The sequence below is a fragment of the Centruroides sculpturatus genome, unplaced genomic scaffold (assembly GCF_000671375.1).
Source record: "Centruroides sculpturatus isolate CEXI.00-Female unplaced genomic scaffold, Cexi_2.0 scaffold1266, whole genome shotgun sequence".
NCBI lineage: Eukaryota > Metazoa > Arthropoda > Arachnida > Scorpiones > Buthidae > Centruroides > Centruroides sculpturatus.
Genome location: NW_019385477.1, coordinates 109,623 through 136,401, shown reverse-complemented (window position 1 = coordinate 136,401; position 26,779 = coordinate 109,623). Strand labels below are relative to the sequence as shown.

The 26,779-nt window shown below is 31.6% G+C and overlaps 2 protein-coding genes across 2 annotated transcripts in view; one reads left to right on the top strand and one right to left on the bottom strand.

The window, feature by feature from the left end:
- Positions 1-1,624, top strand: part of LOC111639342 (RNA-binding protein 5-like) — a 93,350-nt gene extending 91,726 nt beyond the window's left edge. Inside the window, 1 exon segment of the mRNA XM_023385207.1 lies at positions 1,292-1,624. Within this exon segment, the coding sequence (XP_023240975.1) occupies positions 1,292-1,417 (126 nt within the window). The 3' untranslated portion in view covers positions 1,418-1,624.
- LOC111639340 (protein SEC13 homolog) lies at positions 1,575-23,931 on the bottom strand. The gene is made up of 9 exons (XM_023385205.1): positions 23,865-23,931; positions 19,098-19,142; positions 13,827-13,942; positions 13,608-13,759; positions 13,306-13,439; positions 13,103-13,242; positions 12,909-13,029; positions 1,924-2,067; positions 1,575-1,746 (listed from the first exon to the last, which is right to left on the bottom strand). The coding sequence occupies exons 1-9, from the start codon at positions 23,865-23,867 to the stop codon at positions 1,642-1,644; spliced, it is 960 nt and encodes a 319-aa protein (XP_023240973.1). The 5' UTR covers positions 23,868-23,931; the 3' UTR covers positions 1,575-1,641.
- Positions 23,932-26,779: the final 2,848 nt, after the last annotated feature.

Sequence of the window (26,779 nt, the reverse complement as noted above, 5' to 3'; positions counted from 1 at the left end):
TTTTTTGTCAATGTTTTTTTTTAATTTAACTCAACACTCTCCAAAGATACAAATGTAATCTATGCTATCCCATGTCACACTAAACTATAAACAAAAATACACACAGTGCAAGTCAAAACACGTTGCATTACTAACGCAAAGAGTCAACTATCGGTCCAAGGTCACAAGCACTAGCACTGAGTACGAAAGTTGAGATCCGTATCCGTATCCGCAGATCTAGACACTAATGATCCGTATCTGTATCCATATCCATAGATATACATTTTTAACGATCCAGCACATAACTATTAGTAATGTCATGTATGACCTCTCTGTTTAAACTTGTCAGGAAGGTCTTTAGGTATGCCCTTAAGGTCTTCAGCCCCAATGGTGGTACTTCCAAGATTATGGTATTTAATTATCTAGCCCATATGACTATGCTGGCTTTGAGTAGCCCACTTGATTATTTATGGAGTACTTGATGTTATATAGTTTTAGGGGGTGTGAGTGATAGCAAGCACTGAGGCGCACATCTACACATGCATATAGAGTAAGCAGTAGACTGATACGTATTAAAAATCTGACCTGTGCGCTTTAGGGGCTAATTAGGTGCAATTGTTTCTAGTCCCGAGTTATAGATCTGCTGAAAGGTAAAATGATATAGATTTCTTGCCAGATCCTGCCAAATCAATTGTTCCATGATCCATTAAAACAAGATTCTACTGTATTATTTCAACAACTATTAAAATTGGCTATGGTTTAAGATATATGCAAATTTTCATGTTCAGCAGCTCAAATTCCATAAGTATTGGGTATTTTCAATTTAAGGAAAAAATTTCATTTAAATTTGTTGGCTAGTGCTATTTTTGCACAAAGGACTTGATGAGACCAGAAGCAAGTGAAAGTAGCCCAGTTTCCCATCATTTCAACTAAGATGTAAAATATGTAACAAGACCTGTCAAAATATGGACAAAATTTTTAAGACCAGAATTGTCATATAACAAAATCATAGCAAGGCTGAAACCAAAAAATTAGCATTTTAATTTTACTACAATTTAAATGATGGCAAATGGCATTATAACAAAATTAGGATTAGATGTTCCGACTGCATTCAGTTATTTTTCAGTAATTACTTATTTAATATTTTAATCTAATCTTAATAATTTCTCCATTAAAGTTTTTGAAATTATTGAAAACAGCAATTTCATTTGCACTTAAAGGAACACTCTAAGATGGAAAGTTGCAATTATTTATAAGTGTTATGGAAAGACATAGAACATTTTTTTATATAACTTTTTTTGAATTGTTTCAGGTACAAAGAAGAGTTCAAGCTGCTGGTTTGGGCATGAAAGGAGCCACTTATGGAGCAAGTGCTGGTGACACTTATAAAGACGCCGTCAAAAAGGCCATGCAGGCAAGATACAACGAAATCTCTTAGTAACATGTTACAAGAGAATCCTGTACAGTGTCCGTGACGATCATCATTGTGCGTGTAGATAATTTTTTTAACGACGAAAACCGCCACGTATTTTTCTTGTCAAAAGAGCCTCCGGTCTCATGTATCATTGTTTTCATTAAACATTCCTTTGCAAGAATTTAGATTGTAAGATGAACTTTATTTAATTAAAGCTTCTTAAAAATAAAATTACAATAGGAATTTGTTCATAGAGTTCTTTCTGTTGCACTGGTGATCATTTCTCCTTGGCCTTTGTTAATATCGCTGATACATACCCACTGCCCGTCCAGTGATTCTTTCCAGAGACTTATCTGCAAGAATAAACATAAGGGAAATATAAAAAAAAAGTGTTTTACACAATTACTCCTTGGTCGTTTTAATGTAGCTGTGACGACAGTTTTTTGAGGATGTTTAGCTATCTCAATTATCTAATCACTGAATGCCAAAACATCAGTATAACAGAAAATTACTAGTTACATTTTTCTCACCTTATTATCTCCTGCCGAGACAGCCAAAATGTTTCCCGTTATGGACCAGCTGACCTGCCAGACTACGTCATCAAACGTATGAAGTGTAATATTCGTCCAGTTATTGTTCGTTCCATTATTTGTCCAGATCATAACTCTTCTATCCTGAAATAATCAAAAATAAAATATGCTATTGCAGCAATTGCANATCAATAGAGTAACCATCTGAGCTTCATCTCCAATCTGCATTCAATCACCATCTCATCTACTATTTATAGGAAGCACCATAAATGAAAATTGTGACTTCAATACAGATAGGTGTTCTGTAGTTTGCAGAGTTGGAATCAATCATCATTATGCCACATGAGATCTGCAGGATCTGTAAAATTGTGGATATTGTGGGAGAAGTGATGACAGATATGCTGGAGAAAGCATGTTCGTTCCATTATTTGTCCAGATCATAACTCTTCTATCCTGGAATAAGTTAAATAAATAATCAAAAATAAAATATGCTATTGCAGCAATTGCATGTAAATACTCATGCATTTGTTTTCTATTTTATTATAAGGCTAATCATCAAAGCAACCAATTACTTTCATTGAAATTGTGAAACTTGGGACAATAAAATTAAGTGTGATATATTGTAAATTCTTATCAAATGAAGCTTTTGCAGAAAGCAAAAGAGTAAAAAAAAATTTCTGGAAACCTACATTGACTAACGTAACACAAACTAAAAGAAGAATTTGTCCTTAAGAGACTTGCAAACTTCATACCCCACTAAAAAGACAATCAGGAAAACATCAGATTTCCACTGGACTTTTAAGTTTTAAAAAAATATGACAAACTGGACACGAACATTTATAATTCTCTAAGTTCCCTGTGTTTTGTAAGAGCAAGTGTGCATCATCTGGCATTATATTTAAAAGGTAAAGATTTAGGATTTAGTATTTTCTAGTTTGTAGCTTGATTCTTTAAAGACTAATAACTGTTGCAAGGATCAGTTATGGTAGTCACTGGATCAAATTTATCAATTGTTTGTATTCTGAATTTTTAAAATCATTCTGGAGACCTAGGTTTGACCTAGATGTGTCAAGTTCATCTTAACACATCCATTTCCTTCCCATTTTGTGTTATAAATACATTTTAACAATTAAACAATAATAATGAAAAGTAAAATGAAAAAATTTCTAAAATCATACTTGATTTAACTTGTAAATTTTCTTACAGCTGAACAGTATCCTTACTTTTTGCAGTCAAAGAGAATTTATATAAAAACCTGGCATTTTTGCAAATCATTGGCCAATTTAAAATGGCAGATTTGATGCAAACAGTAGTACATGTTAAATGCGGGCGGATTCAGGTCCACACAAATTGTTTATTTGTTCAGCTGTCAAAATTATAAATCAAATTCTTAAAATCTGATTATTACTGGATTGCATTTAAATCACACCCTCACAATCAGTTTTACTGTTTTTAGAGGGGAAAAAAATCAATAATAATTGCAAATGACTACAAGTGTACTTTATTGCTGCAAGTTCAGAAAAATGTAAACACATTTGTAAGTTATTGCTGTTTGCTTGCAGAAGAGTTAGGTTTATAAAAAAAATATTCAACTTGCATTTTAACAATGCTAAGTTTTGAATTTAAAATGTTTAACACGCATGGACAATACAACAGAGTAAACCTTGTTATTGAAGTTCTAACACCTTTTAACATGTTAAGAAATAAAGAATAGCAGAAAATCTTAGCTTTTGTCTGAATTTGTGCTTGTTTGACATTAATTTTTATAACTTTTTAATAATATCTGAAAAGTCATTTTGATTTTTATCTAACTAGTTATTAATTTTTTTATGAATTAAATTCCAGTTCTAAATTATATCTAATAAAGTTTCCTTTCTGCATGGTGTTTTACATTTATTGCTCTACAATCAAAAGATAAAAATTTTAGGTTGTCTTGAAAAAAGATGAAAAGATATCATGTAAGGGTCATAAACAAATGATTTAGACTGGTTACAATTTTGACCCAGTAGGTAGAATCAGACTGTCATTTCATGTAATCGTAGTGTTAACTTTGAAAGTCGTGTAACCATTTGTTAGTGATCAGGGCTTTGGACTGTCATTTAGTTGTACAGTTCATTCTGACAAACTATGGAGAGCAAACTGCATGGTTCTTATGAAAGGATTGCACTCCTTTCATGAATAGTCATAGACAATTAGTGGCTGCATGTGATGACTGTGTTCTTTCACCTATGTACGTGTTCAACTACATCAGTGTTTCTCAATGGGGGCGATATCGCCCCCATGTGGGCATTTTTCCCATGTTGAGGGGGCGATTTGTAACAATTTATATTTTGGGGGGGCGAAAAACAATTCTGGGCGATATAGTAAAACATTATATTAAGAATAATTAGATATTTTATTCATTATATTGTGCAATAATTAAACAAATAACATTACACTAGTCAATAGTCTATTCAATGCAGTATGAATTTGGCGTTAGCCTTGGCCCTCGGCATCGGAATTTTGAAGTGAAAGGGGGGTGATACTACATAACGGTTTTATTGAAGGGGGTCGACAATTCGTTAGAGGTTGAGAAACACTGAACTAGATGATGGATACACGCCAACCGACAGACTAGATTGGTACTCCCAGTGATTGCAGCCAGATGGTGAAGCCTTACATTGAGATATCCTCAAATAATATTTTTGTGAAGCAGTACAGAAATTGTAAGTCATTTGCAATATTTTTTCAGATCATGATAGTATGTTACTAACAAGGAGAGGGTCAGATGTTAGTCTCTGATTCAAATGAAACTTGGTGAGCATGTAGCCCTAACCACAAACAGCTCCTTGTCCAAATAATACAACCTACTTCTCAAACATTTTTTGGAAATGTTTTGAATCTTTTTTGCCATCTTAAATTCTTAAAAATTATGTATTTTCTTAGCACACTGTTGCTGTTGAGAACATATCACACAGGAACACTTTCAGAGGAAAAAGGTTGTTTTATTGGTGTGAAAAGATATGCATTTTGGGCTTAATGCCCCTCTTCAGTCCTGAGATAGTGATGGCTGGATGGCCGAGCAGTCAAGGTGACAGCTTACCACTCTGGGGGCCAGGATTGAATCCAGACGGGTCGAGGAAACTCCTGGAATTTTTCAGGGGGTGGTCCGTTCAGATATGTCGGGCCCTGTCCCTCACCACCCGGCTGTCCCGTTGTGGGCCTGCTATAAGAGGCCCTCTTAGTGCCCACAGTGCGGAAAGAGTAAAAAAAAAAAAAGTGAAAAGTAGACTCACTTCTTTTTAACCTCTCATATCTTGTCTATGTTCTCTGTACATCTCATCAGAATTATTTCACACCCTAGAGCACATGTCATACTATCCTAATATGTGTGTGTGTTGAGCCAAAAGAACTTTTAGTTCCTTTTTCCTTTTTCAACTACGTGTATATCTTCTTATGAGTCATGTTGGTTTAACTGTCACTATCTCAGGACTGAAGAGCATATCTGTTCACACCAATAAAACAACCTTTTTCCTCTGAAAGTGTTCCTGTGTGATGTTCTCAACGGCACAATTGAACATTAAAAGATGATAATTGCATTAACCACAAAGACAAAATCACCCTGTCAACTGCATGGCAGGCGCTCATAGACAAAAACTTACGATAATTTACAACCGGCAGAGGGGTGCATGCGTGAATGATGTCATCGATCCACGCGATATAATTCTGAATGGTATTCCAATTTGACTTGAATTTGAATTGCATTAGCTTAACAGTCGTCAGTTACCTGAAGAAGAACTTTCAAGTTTGAAAACGTTCGTAACTGTTTTTTTCCAAGAAGCACATCGGCAACAGGTTCCTGGTACATTTGTACCAATTTTTGCTTCCAGAAGAGGCTTCAATTTAATCAGAATTGCAAATTACTGAGAAATTTTGTATTAATATGCAGTACAGTTCACAATACATTCCATTTAATGCCATTAAATGCATTTAATCCATTTAATATATTCCATTGTCTGCATTAAAAATGGAATATATTGTGAACTCATTTGATAGGCAATTGCACTATTTATGCTTCTACCTTAAACAGACCATGTAAATCAGTAAGTGGCACTATCCATTGTTTATTCAGAATATTCAAAATATACAATATACAATAATCAACACTAGAACTAGTTCTGTAAAACTAATTTGGCTGCAATTTGAAAAATTGATAGACCTATATATATTCCCACTGTCATCACTGTCTGTCTTTCCTTAATCTCGAAAATGGAATTAGCTACTGTAGATGAAAGATGAGACCAGATATGGAAACCTTAGGGGCAAGAGGTCCTGATTAATTATATGCAAGTATCTGAGACAAACCAGAAGTCATTATTTCAATTCAAAAATTCCCTTGAAAGGTGTTAAATGACTGGCACAACTCTATGGAAAGGAAAAGGAAAAGTATGATGTACAGGGACAAGCCACTATTTGAGGTGGCGAGCAAATATTTTAAATTAAATTAATTAAAAATATGATAAAAAATTTCAGCCTGGCACTGTGACAATGTCACAATAAATATCATTATTTTTGTAAAATTTCATATCATTTATATTAACTTTATAAATGTTAAATTTATTATTATAGTTACAATATTCAAATTAAAATTAAGTGTGCAGATTTTTTGTGTTGCTTTCCACACATGTATTTTATGAAAATCAGTATTGTTTCTTATGCTTGTATGTCTTTTCTGAGGAATGGCACTGGCTATTCTAAACTTTGGAATTGTCAGGAAACAAGGTTGAGGTTATCCAATTTCTATCATTAGAGAATCTTATTATGAGTTTGGCATTGTAAGATTTATTAGTGAAGTACAAAATAGATTTGCATTTTTGCTTTAGTTTCTCATCAATAAACTATTCCAGTACATACATTTTACAATCATAAATAAATGTTCCTGTTTCTAAGAAAGTAAAGCAAATTTATCACTTTTTGACTGGAATTTTCTAAATGACCTAACATCAAATTTAACAGATTTTTGGAGGCTGTGAAGTACATTTGGAGTCATTGTATTTCTGAAAGAAAATAATCTCAAAGCACTCCTTACTTTCTAATCTATTTTCTACTTATGACTAAAAAAACTATTTGCTCTGTTCTTAAATGAACAAAAGTCTATCTATTCCATGGTTTAAAAATTTCAGTATCTTAATGTTTCTGATAAAAATTATATTAAGCAGAAATTGGCAGACAGATTTAAGTATAAATTGCAAATTTTGAAGTAAGATCCTACCAATTACCTATTGAGGTTAGAAAATATTTCCAGCACCAAATGTATTCCAGAAGAAAGTATCATCTAGCGTAGTCTCACCTAACTTTTTGGAATGGCCAAAACTCAAAAAGAAGGCCAGTCATTTAGACTGGTTTTAGATAAAACATTTGCTTCTATTATCCACAAAGATTATTTGAAGACAATATCTTATCTACATGTTAAAACTGAGTTAGCCTTTGGATGGTGACATTTTAACAATATGCATTCTCATTACCTTCTATTTGCATTGAGGTTGCATTATCTCTCACTTGGAACAAATATGTCAACAAAACAAAAATGTTAGCTTAAAATAATGTAGGCAGTATGCAAATACAATTTCAAGCTAACTCAATTACTATTCAGATCTAATTTTATACAACTCTAATTCTATAGATGATTATTAGGTGTGCCAACAATGTTCTCCATTAGCAAGTGGTATAGCTTAAACAGTTGTGGAGGACAGATAATTAAGAAATATGGCAGACAGATAAACTGATTGTTAGATATAAAGACAACTTTTAATTGTATTGCTCAACATTCTAAATTATACAAAGATTTTATAGATGGCATCAATAACAATAATGTGGGTATTATGTTTGGTTTAGAGCAAATCAGTCAAAGTTCTATAAATTATTTAGACAAGGACAACAGAATTAATATAACAATAATAAAGAAAATAAACAAAGAATAGCTGAATTATTAACTGCATAATTTGTTAGAGTAAATATTTCAATTACTTAAATTTTCATTTTCTTTCTTTTCTTACATTACTATTATGCCCACTCAATATTAGTAGTTTAGTTGTAAATTAATAGATCAATCAGATTCATACTTTGCCCAAATCAGTTTTCAAACTGCTAAAATAATTTTTAATAATTTTCATCCATCACAAGTTCATTACAATTTTTTGCATCATCCACATATACTTGCTACTAGAGGTGCCACTAGTTATTTGAAAATAATTTTTGAAATAGTATTGAGTTTAAATTATATTATTTATTTTAATTTCACTTAGCTTTTCAATTACTACTGACAACTTTTTATTGCTTTTTTACTAAAAAAATTGACAGTTTGTTTTTGTAATGTATTATTAATGTTTTCCATCATCCAATCTGCTTTTTTATTATTATTCTGGTAAGCATTAATGTTGTTGGTGAAAAATATGTTGCAAATACAGTAGAGCATTGATTATCCGACCCCCGATTAACCGTCACATCGGTTAACCGACCTTTCTAGTCGGCAAATTTTAAATGTCCACTAGTGATGTGGAGCTACAATATTTGGCTATGTCTTGGCTATTTTAATATTATTTTTGTTAAATTTTTGCGTGTTTTAGCTGGCAACACTGGCTCAACCATGAAAGGGCAACCAATATTTAAATGAGGCTTAATTTTCTAATTATGAGTGGTTGTTTGTTTTGTGAGCAATAAAATAATTTTTAACGATACAATAGTGACAATTATTTAAAAAAAAATTTTGTTAGGCTTAACATCGATGAAAATTCAACGCGACATAGGTTAATAGCAATATACTAATTACATGGGATATACTTATATACTTCTTTTTTTTTTTTTAACTCTTTCCGCCCTGTGGGCACTAGGAGGGCCTCTTTTTGCAAGCCCATTATAGGTTCGGCCAGGCCCACAATGGGGCTGCTGGGTGGTGAGGGATGGGGCCTGACATATCTGAACGGATCACCCCTGAAAAATTCCTGGGAATTTTTTCAACTCTTTCAGATTCGAACCCGGGTCCCCCAGAGCGGTAGGCTGCCACCTTGACCGTTCGGCCATCCAGCTGCATACTAATATACTATAGTAATAATGTATTTTTTTTCATTCTTTTTGGTTATCTGATTTCTTCAGTTATCCGACCAACCCGAGTCCCCAATTGAGTCAGATAATCGATGCTCTACTGTAACATTTATATAATGTAAAAGGTAATAAGCAACAACCAGTAATGTTTTTAACAATCAAATAATGCAAAAGCAGTTATATTGATCCAAAAAGCATTGACAATGTAAGGGATAATGAAGAGACAGAAAATTTATTTTTTATTATTAAAATAATTGATATGTTTGAATAAGACAAGGGTAAAATTGTAACTGTCTTTAAATAATGTATATTATTTTAAGGAACTATGATTTCTTTACAAATTAGCTGCCTAATGACTACAAAAGTCTTTAAATAGCTGTGTCTTCACCCACTCATAATTGCTTAGAGATAGATACAGTTTATGGAATTACATATGATCTCACAAACAGCTAACAGACACAATTTCCCAAGAGATGTTAATATAAGCATTAATTATGCCCTTAACAGAGAATACACTAATAACAGGAATACAGTATATAAAAATCTAACACCACACAGTTAATTACTACTTTCACACAAATTCAGCCAACGTCCTGATACCCTGTTCGCACCGAGCATTTCGATCTAGATTGTGACTAAGGTCGGAGCCTGTTCCGTGGTGCAAATGCACTCAACCGAAACGAGGTTCAATTGCGATCGACTGGAGAGAGTTCTCGAAACTAGATCCAGTCATAAGAGAGATCCCACAATCCCATACGCACGAGAAAATACAAGATGGCTGCGGAACACGTGTCAGGCTATCGACAGAGAAATAAAAAAGACATCTGGAGAGACGACGACATCTGTCTATTATTAGATGTATGGCAAGAAAAAGTATTTATTTCTAACCAAAACTTCCATTTTGTTTGTTGGTGTTTGTGACTTACCGCGTAGTTATGTCAGTTTTATGATTGCATGTAATAGCCAGGTTCTTCTCGAGCGGAGACTAGCGACAGTCACAATCCAGATTGTAGGTAAATCGAGATCGATGTGAGTCGTGGATGTGTGCGAACGTAGTATGAGGCTTCTAGTCAAAGACTTACCAATAGATAAAATAGAAATCTCACTGTTACGCGGATTTTAACTATCTCACATAAGGTTCAAATAAAATTTGGCATTTATATCTAAGCTTACTAATAGACAAGAAATTTATATTATATTGGTTTCACCATTAGGTCAATCTCTAAGAAGATAAATATGCCAACAAATTCTACTGGATATGAAGCAAACAACAATAAAATGTAATGTAACTAAACATTATATTAACCCTATGAAGTTTGTGACCAATCTAAGACACACTCAAAGTAATTTTTAAAAGTTGCTGATCCTATGCCATTTTATAACACAAATATTAAAATATTTTTGTTATGAAATTGCATAGAATCTGACAACTTTGATTAGACAGAATTGCTTTGTCAGTTCTTTGTTAGGCAAATTACACATTTTTCTTATCATCTTAAATTGCTCTGACAGATATTGCAACCTATTAGCGTATTTATTTTTTAATTTTCTTTTTTTGTTTGAAATTGGAGTATAATGCACATAGAATTGACAATGAAAAAAATTGCAACAGAAGATGAAAATTTGAATGATGACTGAATCTGAAAATGATATCAACTAAAATGATGTAGTGGAAGAATGTGCAGAAAATCCTGATACTGAACAAGTTTCTAATGAAGAAGCAGTTAATATGCTAACATATTACATTACATGCATTAATGTATATAAAGTCTTCCAAAATGAATGCTACCATTTTAAATTACTGTAATTAGAAGTTAATTATTATGTGAGAAGCATGTGGCATAAACTAATCAATAGAGTAACCATCTGAGCTTCATCTCCAATCTGCATTCAATCACCATCTCATCTACTATTTATAGGAAGCACCATAAATGAAAATTGTGACTTCAATACAGATAGGTGTTCTGTAGTTTGCAGAGTTGGAATCAATCATCATTATGCCACATGAGTGATCTGCAGGATCTGTAAAATTGTGGATATTGTGGGAGAAGTGATGACAGATATGCTGGAGAAAGCATAGGAAGAAATTGATTATCACTTGTATGCATGCCTTGAGATATTAAGTGACTATGTTGAGGTAAGGGGCAAATGTGAAACTTGGATAATTTTTCAATATTATAATGAACAACATAACATTTTCAGATAATAATTAACATAATTACAATAATTTAAAATGGTAGAATTCTTTTTAGAAGATCCTGTATAGTATAGTGCAGTGATTCTCAACCATTGTGCCAAGGCACTTTAGTGTGCCATCTGTTACAAAATTACATGCACAAAATATTTGTATATCTATATCCATAAATGAGAATGTTTGTTTGTTCACTATGTACTCCAAGGCTATTCAACCAATTGCTATGAAACTCAGCAATTTTGTTAACATATTACTAACTTAGATAACATCATACATACCACCCCAAAATATTTATTAGATTTGTATACAGTATATCAATTAATTTTTGTCTACATTGGATTTGCTGGATTTACATGCAGTACCATCTATTGGCAAAAAATTTCAAAAATAATAATATAAACTAAATATAATTCATACAAAGTACACACACTACATTACTACTTTGATGAGTAGCACATAGCACTCACCTACATGGATTTGAAACTGTTACACTGGTAATTAGTCGTAAGTTTGACCTTTGCTGACAGGATGGCCTTTCTTCAAGTTAGTAACATTTAAATAGGGGCCAGTTTTCCCGGGAGGTATCCCCCTTCAGCAGATTGCACGTTTCACATTGCCATAACCAAATAAACCAAACTTATTGTAATAATTTTTCTTAAAATGGGTTTTACCACATATATTTTTGAAATTTATGATTAATAACACTGAGTGTAACAATTACTGTGAAAGGTACCTTACAAACCTGGGAGTATTAAGCTAATTCAACATATTTTGGGCATGAATGATGTAATATTTCTAAACATTGATTTGTAATGAATTTTTCATATAATTTCCTTTTACTTTTCTTAATTATATGGTTGTGGTATTCTTATGTTTTAACTCTAAAATCCTATTGTCATCAGGTATCGTATTTCATACAGCACATTATCAGTTTGTAGTATTTTGTTTCATATAATTTTATTTTATATTTCCATCCCCAGAGCTTGAAATGACTGAAACTGCACCATCAGAACTGCCGCAGGTTAGCATCAGACCAAACTTATACTCACAGCATATGATTTAAGCAAATCCATGTGATAACATAACAATGATGGTTCTGTTCAAAAAGGAGTCCTTATTGCGATACATGTGTGACACTACTGATTTAAATGGAATATATACTTTTGCAGCACTACCCAGTAGAATTTTAACTCTCTTTCGGACAATACATATTGACTTTACCATGCTTTAGTGATCAAAACTAAAAAAAAAAAAAAAAAGACTTAAGACCATGAAAAATCAATAATTTTATGTATTTCCTTTTTCTTTGTTGCTTATAAAGCCAGCCAGCCACCTTATCATTGTGTTTTTACTTGTTTGGATGCATATATACATAGAGTATTGTATATACATTTTTATCATATTATACTTTTGCTAACCTCTAATTTCAATTTTTTATTGCACTCCACAACTATAAAATGTCAAACAAAAAGCTGAGAGTTCTTGCTTTGTTAAGCATATAATTATTGTGAATCTTTAATGCTAATCAAATGTTAGTGCATGGGTATTAAATGTCAGGCTATTATTGTCTCTGCACTACAAACTTCACCATACTTTCAATTTTCGAGTTTATTTTAATTATGGATAGTAAACTTTAAATTGGTTAATTATCTAATTCTAATTTTATTTTTGAAGTTCATTTCTGTGATAATATAAATCAATTTTAAAATACCTGTGAACAACTTGCAATCATACTTCTTTGTAATCCAATAGATGGTGCCCAAGCCACATTCCTTATCCAATCAGAATGAGCTTCCAATTTCTGTTCTTCAATCCACTTATCATCATCATCCCTAAAATATAATAAATCATTCAATCTTTTGTCATTTCAATGTTAAAATTGCTAATTAAAATTATGCAACTTACACATATTTCCAAATTTTGACTAAATTGTCACAGCCTCCAGTCACAAATCGTTTGACAGGTGCTGGACGAGGGGCATTTGACTGTTCTAATGCAGAACCAGGCGAAACTGCGGGTGCCCAACTTACTGCATTGCAACCAATCTGTTCAAAAACACATAATTTAGAATGTTTTTGAGATGTTTAATAATTGTATAATTTGCTTACAGTGTGAGCATTGTTGATTTTCTTTGTTTCCCAATTTCCATCCCCAGAGCTTGAAATGACTGAAACTGCACCATCAGAACTGCCGCAGGTTAGCATTAGACCAAACTCGTGTGGTGCCCAACAGATTGAATTAACTATTGGTAAAAATTTATTAAACATTTAGAACAACACTGGAATTCTGTTTCATTATACATAAAATGAACTAGATGCCTATATTTAGCATAAAAGCAAATTTTAAGTTCTAGAATTTATTTATCATATAGACTATTATTTAACAGGAATAATTTATAAAACAAACATACCTGAAGAATCATGATTACCATATTCATATATTTTCTTCCAAATTCCATCAGTTTCTTTCCAAAGAATTACTTTTCTATCATATGAACACGATGCCAATATGTTTCCAAACATGGGATGTGCCCATGCCACCTGCCATACAGGTCCTTCATGCCTACAAAATACATAATACTTAACCCAAAATTTTAATTGTTTCACATTACTTCAGAAATTAACCTCACTCTCTTAGATCAGCAATCAATTTCTGAGTGCCATTTCGGACATCAAATATCTTGACAGATCGATCAGAAGAGCAAGTGGCCACACGAGTTCCGTAATAATCCATCTCAGCATCATGCTGAAGAAAATTAATTTAAATATTGTTAGAAATAAATCAAAATTATTTGTTTGTATTACTGAGAAAATTTAAATTTTGAATGAAAGCTTATATATATAGTTGTCACACATTTCTTAAAAATCAATTATCATTATAAATGGGGGAAGAGACAACAGCTTGCCTTTGCCAAACACACCAGTTTTCATAATGGTTTTTAACAGCAAGAGATTCAGACTGTACTTGTCTGAAATGGTGCAGAATTGCTCAGTGTTGTTGTTTAACTCCACCCAGAACTTGACAGCACTGATTGGTTTCAAGTTTGGATTAAAGTGGAAGAGATATTAACAAGAAGAGCATCCAACCATAGATCAAAGTCAAATCAGGAATTTTGAGTGGTAAGTAAGAATTTTGAGAATAAAATGAGAACTTTCAAATGTTACACATAGCAAGAAACATTCTGTACCTAATATCAACATGAAAAATTATATTTAGTAACAGTAATTTCAGCATACAACCACACCTTTTCTACAGTTCCAGCAAAGAAATTAAAAAATTAAGTTTTAATACCATACATTACAAACATTTTCAGCCATTTTCATTTGGCCTTCCTTCCTTCCTTTTTGCTAATGTCCAAATTAGCAAAAAAACAAATAGAAAAAGAACAAATAGAAGTATGGTGAAGCAACATGGTTATTCAGATAGTTTAATTCAAGGTCTTTATTGTCAACAAACATTACTACAAAAGAAAAAATGTTCATTAGCAACCCAAGAGGACAAGAGGATAAAAGATAGTTTGTTATAACAAAAATTTAGTCTTTATATTAATTGGCTAGGACTACAGGTGCCAGGAATGCATGTAGAAGAAACCATATGATTTTTAGATTGTTGAGAAATGATAAGGACTACTTGGATGAATTACGCATCCAGAGGATTTATAGGGTACAAGTTAAAAATGACTGATTTAGATGTGACCTTGAACAAATTGGCTCTTTATCACTATCATTAACCTACTCCCTGGTATTCCTGCCATATCTCAGGTCATGACCTAATGACCTTGACCTGTGGACCTGAGATATCGCGTTTCAGTATCAAAACATTTTTGAAACTAGATGTTGCTAGTCATAATTTTTATATTTAAACTAAGTTCCGAAATATAATTTTTTGTTTTTACATTTATTAATATATCTATAATATATCAAAATAAAAATATAATTTTGGATGATATGATTATTTTTTCAAAAATGTGTAATTTTCATTAGGCTTAACATTGACAAAAATTCAACATGGTACAACAAGTAATGGAGAAAAATTTCAACATAAAATAGGTTAAGAAAGGATGTCAGAAAACAAAAGTACAAAATCAAAAAGGATCAACCTTTCTGGTTCCGTTAAAACTTAACATACTTTTTAAAAATTGTAATTCAAATGTTACATACCATCTGCCCGAAGATGATATTTTGAAATGTCAAAAATGTTTGCTTGTAGTTAAAAACTTTTCAAGTAAACAAATGTTAAAAGACAGTATAGTTTATTCTTAATCTAAGTATGGTGTCGTTAGTGAGCACATTTTAACTTTGGCTGATCCTTTGACTATATTGACTACTAAATGAAAGTACATTGGCTACAAAATGTGTGTTAGAATTGGATATTTATGTCAAGTTACATGAGGTGGAAATTATCTGACAAACATTGTTTAGTAAAGTTAAAGGCAGTAGAGACTGGAAATACACATATCATTCAGGAAGGGTAAGTGTATCAATGCAGAAAAGACAGAATCCATATCTGATGCATGGAAAACTTTCTACAACTTGAGATAGTCATCTACTCCATTCTGTTCATGTTTACTTTTATTTTTTGTCTTAAAAATTTTAAATCCTAAAATATTTAATTTGTATTTTACACCCTTTGTCAGAAAAGTTCCAGGACAAAGCTTGTAAAAAAATAGTAAATTGCAATTACCAAGTAATGATCCTAGCTCCTGTCAAAAGTAGTTCCCTTAGCTATCTATACACAATTGCCAATGTTTCTGGAGGTCTTGGAAGCAAGCAGAGAAAGTTTGAAGTGTCACGCTTCTTAGCTCATTTGTCACAGTTTGTTGGATGTCTGCAATATTTTGACGAAATGTCCCATTCCTTTCAGTTGCTTTTTCACTAGCGGAAACAAGAAAAAAATCACACTTTTCTGACAAAGGGTTGTAACAGAAAGGGACATTTTGTCAAGCAACTGAAAGGGATATTTCATCAAACATGCAAACTGTCAACAAACTGCGACAAATGTGCTAAGAAGCATCACACTTCAAGCCTTCTCTGCTTGCTTCCAAGACCTCCAGAAACATTGTCAATTGTGTATGGATAGCTGAGGGAACTACTTTGACAGGAGATATGATCATTACTTGGTAATTGCAATTTTCTATTTTTTACAAACTTTGTTCTGGAACTTTTCTGACAAAGGGTGTATGTGAATTATATATGTCTAGAATTTGTTTTGAATAGCCAAAATTTTATATTCATTTATAAATTTTGTATTCATTCTAAACAGTTTTAATTAATCGTTCTGTTACTGGTTTCTGTGGATATTTTTAAAAAACCTAAAGTTTTTAGCTTTTAAAAGCTTTTTTTTGGCTAACCTTTTAATACAAGGAACACTTATTGATATAGGCTTTATTAATGGAGGAAATGTATTTCAGGTCTTAATGACTCTTCTTCAGTCCTTATTCTTTACAAAAGAAATAATAGATATAAATTACATCACACACAATAATACAGATAACATTTAAAAAAATTTTTTTTACATACATAGGTGATTATTAATTACAAATTGAAATTAAAAATTGAGCAATTGACTTGATAAAATTTGTTTAAAAAAGGGTGCTGTATAAGATTAAAAAAAAATTCTAAATAATGTTGTTGTTCTACTTGTTTAAAAGTACTACTGAACAGTGATACAATCCACATCCATCCTTTCAATGTTATATATATTTTCAATATACTTCTTTATTCTTGCATTTATTTTATATATGTTGCAGGGATATGATAAAAGTGGGAATTTGGTCAAATCTCTAAGGGAGATGATCAATTTACTGAAGATGTTAAAATAAAGGTTCAATTTTGACATTTCCCTAATTAAATGAAGTGATTTGATCAAATCTCTAAACTGGTTTCACGAAATGACAAAAAACAAAATCAACAAAGTAAAAAGTACATACTTATACGAAAAGATAGAGATAATGCCAAATTTATTTATTTTTATTGAAACACGTAGATTTGTGGCACCTGGAGTTACAGAGGACGTTATTTTTTTACAGGCACATCTATATGTTTTGCAGTGTACCTTGGATTTTTCACAGGAACATTTCTTAAACCCTTGACCTCCGAATAAAGATAATTTTCCAGCAATTTCTCACAAACTTAGCTTTATCAGTGGGATGGTTTCGGTAAATGTGGTTGTAGCTATTTGAAGAGGGTTTCCAGGAAGCCAATCTTTTATAATGCCAGTTGAAGTACCAATTTGGTATAAATCATTTTTTTATCTAATGCTACCCCCATAATACTATTTCCATCTAATGGACCTCTATCTACCTTAGGTACATCAACCAAAACTGTGAAATTCACTAACACGTCCTTAATTAAATTTCTTCAATGAAAAATCTTCCATTTTTTCAACTGATATTTTATCTTTTCATAAAAATAGTACAGGGATTTGATCAAATCACTTATTTTTTTTTAGGGAAATGACTGTAGAATTGTCATTTTAACATCTTCAGTAAATTGATCATCTCCCTTAGGGATTTGGTCAAATCCCCATTTTTATCATATCCCTGCAACATATATTTTTAACTCTCTGCCAAGTGGGATTAAAAGAATCTTTTTAACAAGCTCATTTTGGGTTTGGCCAGGCCCACAATGGAGCAACCAGAATAGTGAGGAACAAGGCAGGTCCAACATATCCAAATGGACCATCCCCAAAAAATTCCTGGGGTTTTTGACCCATCCAGATTTGATCCTGGATCACTAGAGCAGGGGCTACCATTATAACTACTTAATCATCCAGCCAACATTGATTTTATTTAATCTATATTACAAATAAAATAAAATAAATTCAATGATTATATTTATTATATTTATAAGTTAGAGATTATTACAAAATCTTATTGTGAATTACTATGTCAATTAACTTTTTGTATATAAGTATCCCTTGATTAATATGAATAATTGCCACAATGCTGCCAAGTATATCAAAATCACATTAATCAAATATAGTCGTACTTCAGTACACAACTGAACAATCACCACTTGCTTGAACAAATTTTCAGTTAATAACAAATATTTTTATCTTAATTTTGTCATTGATAAAAGTTTTCTATGATAAGAATGAAAATAATTTGAAAATAAAATGAAACCTTAGAGCTGTCAGACAAAATTATACCTTCAGTTGTCAGATGTTACATTCGTCAGACAAAATTATACACAATCATCATGACAGTGATACACTAAGATTTTTTGAAGTTCACGAGACGTTATTTGTTGATTTTTAATAATTTCTTCTTCAAATTTCTCATTAACAGTTTTTAGATGTCCTGTACATTTTGTATCCTTCAGTTTAAAATTTCCTAAACAAAACTTTCCAAAACCACATTTGACACATCTGATGTTTAGGAACACCTTCCCCATATACACTATGAGCATTTTTTACTGTTTGTATAGCGTTATATCCTTTACAAAACTTAAAAAGTATACATAATATGCATTTTATCTGCAGACAATTCAATTTGATTTTACACAAACAAAATGCAAAGTTTTAAAATAAGCTTCTAAAACAAGAATAGAATATCACATTAGTAGTAATGTATTAAATTTCACAATTATTGTAATTAAACTACATATCAGAAATCACCCTGCACAAGAAAATAGCAAATTCAACACCATCTTACTTGCTGAGAAAACCATATCTATGTTAAGTAAAGGCAGCCATTAATGAAAGCTGTGTCAATTAAAACTTCTGCTGCATATATAAAAAGGATTTTTGCAATTAATTTTGCATGTTAATCAAATCCCATATTTAAGCAAACCACATTAAACAAGGAATACCTGTAATGTTTTATTTTGTACAATAACTAGAATTCATAATCATTTAAATTTAAAGATCTTTATTTTATAATAAAATATAATATACTCACAATCATATCTTCATGAGCTGTATCTACAGTCTGAATAAGCGAAACCTAAGGAAAAATTTAATAAAATATATAAATTCAAAAGAGAAGTTTAAATGCAATAATAAACTTAAAAGTCTGTGGGAAAGGATATAATCATATCCTTTTTGATTTTTTTTCTTTTCAAAAATTTTTAAATATAATTTTTTGTGTCCGAGCCCTCATACTAGCACAAAAATTTAAAATCTAATATATAAAGAAGAAAGTTTGTTAGTTTGTTCTTTATACATTTGAACACAGTTTGAGCAATGCAATGAAACTTTTCCAGGGCCATTCTCCCATTTGGAAGGAGGCCAATCACTACTTTTGGTCAAATTAAGTTCAACTCCATGCTTACATGTCCCCTTTCTATCTGACCAGCAGGATAGCAGTATTTGTATAGAAAAATTACTTAATATAAAGTTACCAGCAAGCACAAAATGTTTTTGGAGTTTGAGGGTGTAAAACTTTAAACACTTTGTCCATTCTTTGTGAAACTTGACTGTCTGGCCAATTACCATTTCACATTTGTCTATGAATGATACATTAAAGTTAACAGAAAAAATTTGATAACTTGAATTATCTTTTTGTGCAGATGGAAGTCAATTATTATTTTCTGTTGAAAAACATGAATACCTGTCTATCTGACCAATATTGTGCCATTCCAAATATCACAATAAACATGACAATAGTAAGCTAAAATAACCAAATTCTTAATATAGTTTTCATTTTAATATTTGTTGTTCTTACTTTTTGTCCAGATATATCTGCTAGTATCTGAATAATTACATTTTATTAACGTGCAAGACTTGTATTGCAGACAGTCTGATAAACCATATTTTCCACCATGTTTTGAAATTTGTACAAATACACTTTTGTGTCAATGAGGGGGCTTAAGCCCCTGTAGCTCCCATGAATCTGCTGCTGATTCAAAAACATTTATGCAAAATGAAATACATTCTTGATATAAACAATTTTGTAGGTTCTTACTATTTTTAATGTATACAGTCAACTTTTGATACAGTAAATGATTTAACTCAGTCTTTTGAAACTCCCCTGTATCAAAAGTACATTATAAATAGAGACTATTTAAAATGTTAAAATTTATAATGCTTCATCTCCATAATATATTGATTTATTTAAAAATTTATGACTGGTTACTGCTAAACAAACATGATTCATTCTTAAACCACATAAAAACACTTAAGATATACAATTACTCATTACAAATTTATAAACTGAACAGTGCTCTACTCATGTTGAGAATTAAAGTAGATGTTTTCCAAATTACATGGACTGATAAATACAAATTATAGCCCTCAGGAGTATAGTGTTAACCCTCAGTTTGTGGCATTTTGATGTATATAATTATGATTAATGTGCCCTAGCATCAGCACACATCTATATCTATTGGAGAAAAAGTACACAGAGACATTGTTGATTGCAAAAAATAAAGTGAATGATATTATATCTCTGAAGAAATGGGTTCCCAAAGCATACCAAGGTTTCTATTACTAGATCAAGACAGATGATACCATTGTTGATATGGAAAATATTGATGAACAACACTGAGAAAAGCAATGTAATGTAAACAAAAATATTAAATGGAAATAAAATTATTTGCTAGATGATATTCTTTGATTTTCAATAAGCAATGCTGTGAGAATTGCAAAAATTCTTTCAGAGACACACTGTTATTCCACATTACCTTATTCTGCAAAATCTTTTTTGTGGGATTTTTTTTATCAGATAATCATAATCTTTTCTGTTTTGAGCATGAGATGACAGCCATATCTACAGTCAAAGTTTGGAGAGCAAAAGTATTAACACATACCTGTTCATAAATTTTAAGATTTTTTTTGAACATTCAAACCAAATTACTTCAGAAATGTGATTGAGGATTAGTGCTATATTACCCCGAGGGCTTCAATTTGATAGCAATATAGTTTTTTCCCACATATGGTGGTTAATGCTAGGAACTGTTATTGAAGTTATATCTTCCTAGAACATCTCAAATGTTCTATTGGATTAGAATCTGGTTGAGTGACCACTCCATTCACCAAATGTTTTAAACTTTCAAGATATTCTTCTATTATATGTCATGTCCTGTTCACACATTATTATCTATGAACTAAAATTATAATTGAAACCTCTTAAAAACATGGTTTCAACATCTCACAAATACTGCATTGGAATCCAATTTTTATAAATTTACAAATCAATATTCAAATTGCATATATTCCCTCCAAATCATTAAATCATCTCTTCCAGAAATCTCATTCTCTAATATTATGAAAAGTTATTTATTGCCAATTCTTTCTATATCAAAGAAAACTGAGAATTGCTCACAAGGCTGAATCTAGATTGATCATAAAATAAAGTCTTGCCTGTTCATCTAATCATTTTTACAAATGGAATTAAGATAAACTCCTCACTGAAAGAGTGCTAATATAATACACATCATGCACAAAGAGTTCATCCAAGCTATAAATGACCTTGAAATGTATGCTATAGATGCTGCAAGTTATAGACAGTTGACATCATACAATATCTAGAAGTTAGATTAGATCTTGTATCTTAACTATTGAGTGACCTTAAGAAATATATATTGTAGATAAGTTTAATTTTTAATAGTCTCTCTAAAACAATCAATATGGGATGAGTTGATCTAGGATCAAGAACTTTGTTTTCCAGTTCCAAATTATCAAATGAAATCCATTTTATTTGAAAGATATTCACATAATGCTGCTTTTCAACTATTTTCTAATAGTAGCACCCAAATGTGGTAATTTTTTCTTGTGGCATCCTAACTTCTTTATCAATGTAGCATTATGTATATTACTAAAAGTATGCAAAGTCTAATAAGCAATGCCATAATAAGTATTATGGCATTGCTCAGCACCAGTTTTGCAGCATCCCTAAAGTGTCATTTCTTAGTTTTATTAGTCAATTAAATTCAATGTATTAGTTATAATATAAAAAAAAAACTATGTCCAGCACAAATTATATAATTTCACACTGTACTAGTAGTGTTAAATCCATATTTAATAAAAATTTTTATTACTACTTTAACATTAAATCTTTTTAATGTAAAATGTTATTAATAAACTGTAAATTTATTTTCCAATTTTTCAAAAATTCTAATAAATTTATCTTTTCTTGAAATAATATTTATTATTGAATTAAAAATGAAAAAACTAATTATGTTTTTATACATTTTGTAATGATTAGTTTTTTTAACCAGCAATATTCAGCATAAGATTATTTTTATTATAAAGATATATAAATTATAAAGATCAATAAATGAATACGTATTTGAAAAGTAGTTAAAGTTCTATTTCTCTGGATAGTCAGATGGGGCAAGGTGGTCACGGAGTCAGCCAGTTTAGCAATCTGGCTGACTCCTTGATCACCCTGCTCATCTAACTTGGAAGTTATTCAGCTGCGTAAATTTAATCCTATGTCCACAAAGCTATCTAGAATCAAGTTTAGACAGTCAAATAACTACAGGAATTTTTTCGTGGGTGGTCCATTCTGAATATAACCCTCACTATCCTCTGGTAACCATTCTGGTCAAGATTCTACTACCCAGTCTCTCACCCCATTCTGATGGGTATAAAAAAACCCCTCTTAGGAGTGGAAAGAAGAAAAGAAAAGTCTATTCTCTATTATAAGATAAAAATTAATATTTTTTAACTAACATATTAAATATAAAATTATAATATAAGCTATAATAAAAAAGATCATTTTCTACAAGAATATTTTTGAATCTGATTGTATAGTTCATTACTTTCTACAAACAAAATGATATTTATTGCAACAAACTTTCTTTCCATTCCTATTTCTCTCTTTCTGCCCTGTGAGCAATTAAGAGGGACCTTTATCTGTGTTCAAGAAATTACTGATAGAAAGAAATTAACTTCATACATAAAAATAACACAGATTCAAATATTGCCATCAGAAGTTTTAAAACACGATAGGTTTAAAAATATTCCAGTTAAAGTTTTAATGGATTTAAGTCTGTTTCAAATTAGAAATTAATTCACAAACAAGTTTTTAAACTTTAATTAATTAAAAACATTCTAAATTTTTATATCAATATCTTATCTTGTTCACATGATGGCCCATTAAATTAAATTTGTTTGAGTGAGAAGATATGTTATGAACTGTCAAGTAATATTTTAGCAATACAATCAATGCATCTCCAAGTTTTTAAGAATTAATAAATCATTAAAATAATTAGAAATATTTTGCCAAAATGTATTTTTGACATGTCAATTTCCATCATGATAATTTTGTTCACAATAATGTAACCAAATTCCTAATTATGAAGAAATGTAAGTGATCTAGTGACTATGTGAGTGAGTGCACACTTGTGTACTTTTCAAAATATATTTAAAGGAAAAACACACATTCAAGAAAACTTTTAGTAATGTTATTGTTATTTTACAACTTAAAATTCTTTATTTCGCGAATTTTTATTAAAAATAATGTTTATTTAAATACATTTACCTTAAATGTTTTAACTTTATTGAACCTTTATGGTATAAGTTACATTTAATTAATTTGCACATATAAAACTTATATACACCAATTAACTAAAAGTAACTTCTACCAGAAAACCTAAGCTAGCTACTTTGAGTTTATGTTCGATTATAAACTGTAAATTTTTATTACATATATTATGGGTTATGCTTTAATACAGTTTCAATCATTTAATTTATTTTTCATAATTATATATTTAAAACTTACCATCTTCTATCAATTTTCACAACAACTATATCATAACGTGGCAAATACGAAGCGCCCTCTTATATATGAAAATTTATTTTTTTAAATAAATTTTTATTTTCCGTGACATTTTAATTTATTAAATAATAATAAATATTATCAACTAATGAATTTATTAAAATTTAAATTGTAAATAATTAATATATCCATTTCTATTAGGAATCTTTTTATTGAAAGTTAATCATCCGCTTAGCTAGCGGCATGGAAGTACAGTACTGTATTGTATTTTGTATAGACCGGTACATTAAGATGATTCGATTGGGTTCTCTATTATGTTAATTTATTCCTTATTTTAGTAAGGTTTATCTGTATTTATTAAATTCTTATTTCTATGAATCTGTTAGAATTTGTTAATGCAATTGTATCAATAAATGTTTTGGTCGGACTCAATTATACGATTACGAATAGACCTGAACCGCATTGCGATCGGTCAGCGTGTATGCAAAGTAAAGGACGATACAGTACTTCTATTTAAATGACTTATGATAAGTTAACTATTAGAGTCAGACTGAATTCGAACTGGGTCCTTCGTGGCTTTTTCTTTTAATTATTTATTTATTTTAAACTCTTTCCGCGGCCCACCAGTGGCCAAGCGGTCTTCGTACCCTGAATACTGGGATCTCGGTCGTGGGCTCGCGCCTCGCTCGGACGAGCTGGCCACGTGGAGTTTTTCGGATTTTCTCCACGTCTGAACGATAGGAAGGGCAACTGAATAGTGATCAGTTACCCCTAAAAAGGTCTCCCGGAAGGCATCCCCTAGGCAGATCACCGAAGTGTTGAGTTGCCATAACTTAAACAAACTCTTTCCGCCCTGTGGGAACTAAGAGGGCCTCTACAATTACCAGAGTTCTTTCCTCACCACCCGGTCGTTCCATTGTGGGCCTGGCCGAACCCATAATGGGCTTGCTAATGGAGGTCCTCTTATAGTGCCCACAGGGCAGAAAGAGTTTTAAAAGAACTATAGTGGCGAAGATAATGTTGAAAGTAAAAAACCGCATCAGTAGCTCTGCTTCTAATCTAACAAATATTTAGGCCTATAGACTGTATTTCCGCTGCTCTTTGAAGTAGCCTCCAGGTGCTGGCCAGGAGGCCACCAATTGATCTCACCATCCTCGAAAGATGCAACTTCTCACAAATAAAATGGGGAAATGACATACAAATCGACACCAAAATGATTAGGCATAACGACGTCGAGTGGAAATTTCCATATAATGAAACTATCTTCCCCACTGGATATGGTAACAGAATCATGGATGCTACTGAAAACGCTGATATAAGTGTTTACACAGATGGTTCTAAAATCAATGGCAGAGTTGGCTGCAGTTTGGTTATATATAACGATAGCAGTGAAATTGAACACATGACTTATAGACTTGATGATGATTGCTCTGTTTTCCAGGCGGAGCTTTTTGCTATCTGCAAGGCTACTGAATTAATCAATAGCAACTATCAAAACTTAACTGCTAACATTTATACCGACTCTCAGACCGCTTATAAAATCATAAAAAGTAATAAACTCCATCCACTGGCAGAAGCCATCAGAAATACTATAAGGCATACTAGCTGCAAAATAGGTATTACCTGGATCAAAGCCCATCAGGGGCTTGAGGGTAACGAAAGGGCAGATTCACTTGCCAAGTTAGCTACCAATATCGACCACAACCTCATTGCCTATAAGAAGATCAGCCAAAGAACCCTACGTAAACTTTTGTGGAAGGAAACTATCACGCTGTGGCAAGATCGCTGGGATGAGAACTATGAACATATTACCCACAAATTTATCCCTGACTTGAACAAATATATTAATATTGACTGGTATACTCACAACTTTTATCTCAGCCAGATCTTAACGAATCATGGAAAATTTGCCAATTATTTACACAGGTTCTCAAACCGAAATAACGACACTTGTTCTGCCTGCAATACTAGAGACGGACCGGAACACTACATATATAATTGTGTTGCCTTTGAACGAGAAAGGTATGAATTCAAGACTATACTTGACTGCCACAACATTTCATGGCCATGCAACCCATCGGATATATGGACTAACAGAGAAATTTTCACCTACTTTCAGTGGTTTGCTAAGAAGATCTTCTGTATCAACAACATTAGCATACACACATAACCCTTTAATAAGGGCAACAGTTCTGCCCTCTTTTCATTTATCTTCACGCGAGTTGCATTGTATTTAATTTGTGTTTTTGTTACTTGTTCACTTTTAATTTATCTTATTTACCTCTGTAATCATTATTATTCTGTAACATTTTTCTACTTTGTATTCTTGCCCTGGTGATGCTTATGCGGGACCAGGACATGTACTTTGTACATTAATAAAACCAGATTGATTGATTGATTGATTGATTGCTCTTTGAAGTAGTTGTCACAATCGAAATTACCTTCCGTTTACCAGAACATCAGTGATTTCTATTGGTTTCATCGATCTAATGAGTTCAGAAAATTATCAATAAATCAATTCAGATTTACAAAATTTAAGTAAAAAGATGATGAATTATATTTTTGTGTCATACTGAAAATAGCGCTTCGGTTTCATCCACAGATCATTCCGCATTGATCAAATATTTAGGCTCATTTATGCAGTTCTCGCATGGTACAGTTGGTTGAATCGTGGAAAAATGAAATGCAATCATGAAGAACAAGTTTCAAAGAAATGAAGAATTCTACCTTTTAACTTAATAAGTCAATTCAATGGAGCACCTAAATTAAATTCACTTAAAGAGATGTTGATTTGGCTTAAATATCAGGAACAAGTCCAAGAAAGAAAGTACTATAATTAAAAAGCATGACTTATTCAAGAATTACACAATAGAGCATTCATTTGATAAACTATTTTATAAATAAATAGTTTAAACAAT

Excerpts from the sequence above, each read along its gene's own strand:
- LOC111639340 (XM_023385205.1), bottom strand. Across the intron at positions 13,440-13,607 it reads TGGTAATCATGATTCTTCAG|TTAATTCAATCTGTTGGGCA; the intron begins GTATGTTTGTTT and ends TTTTACCAATAG. Across the intron at positions 13,030-13,102 it reads GTCAAAATTTGGAAATATGT|GGATGATGATGATAAGTGGA; the intron begins GTAAGTTGCATA and ends ATTATATTTTAG.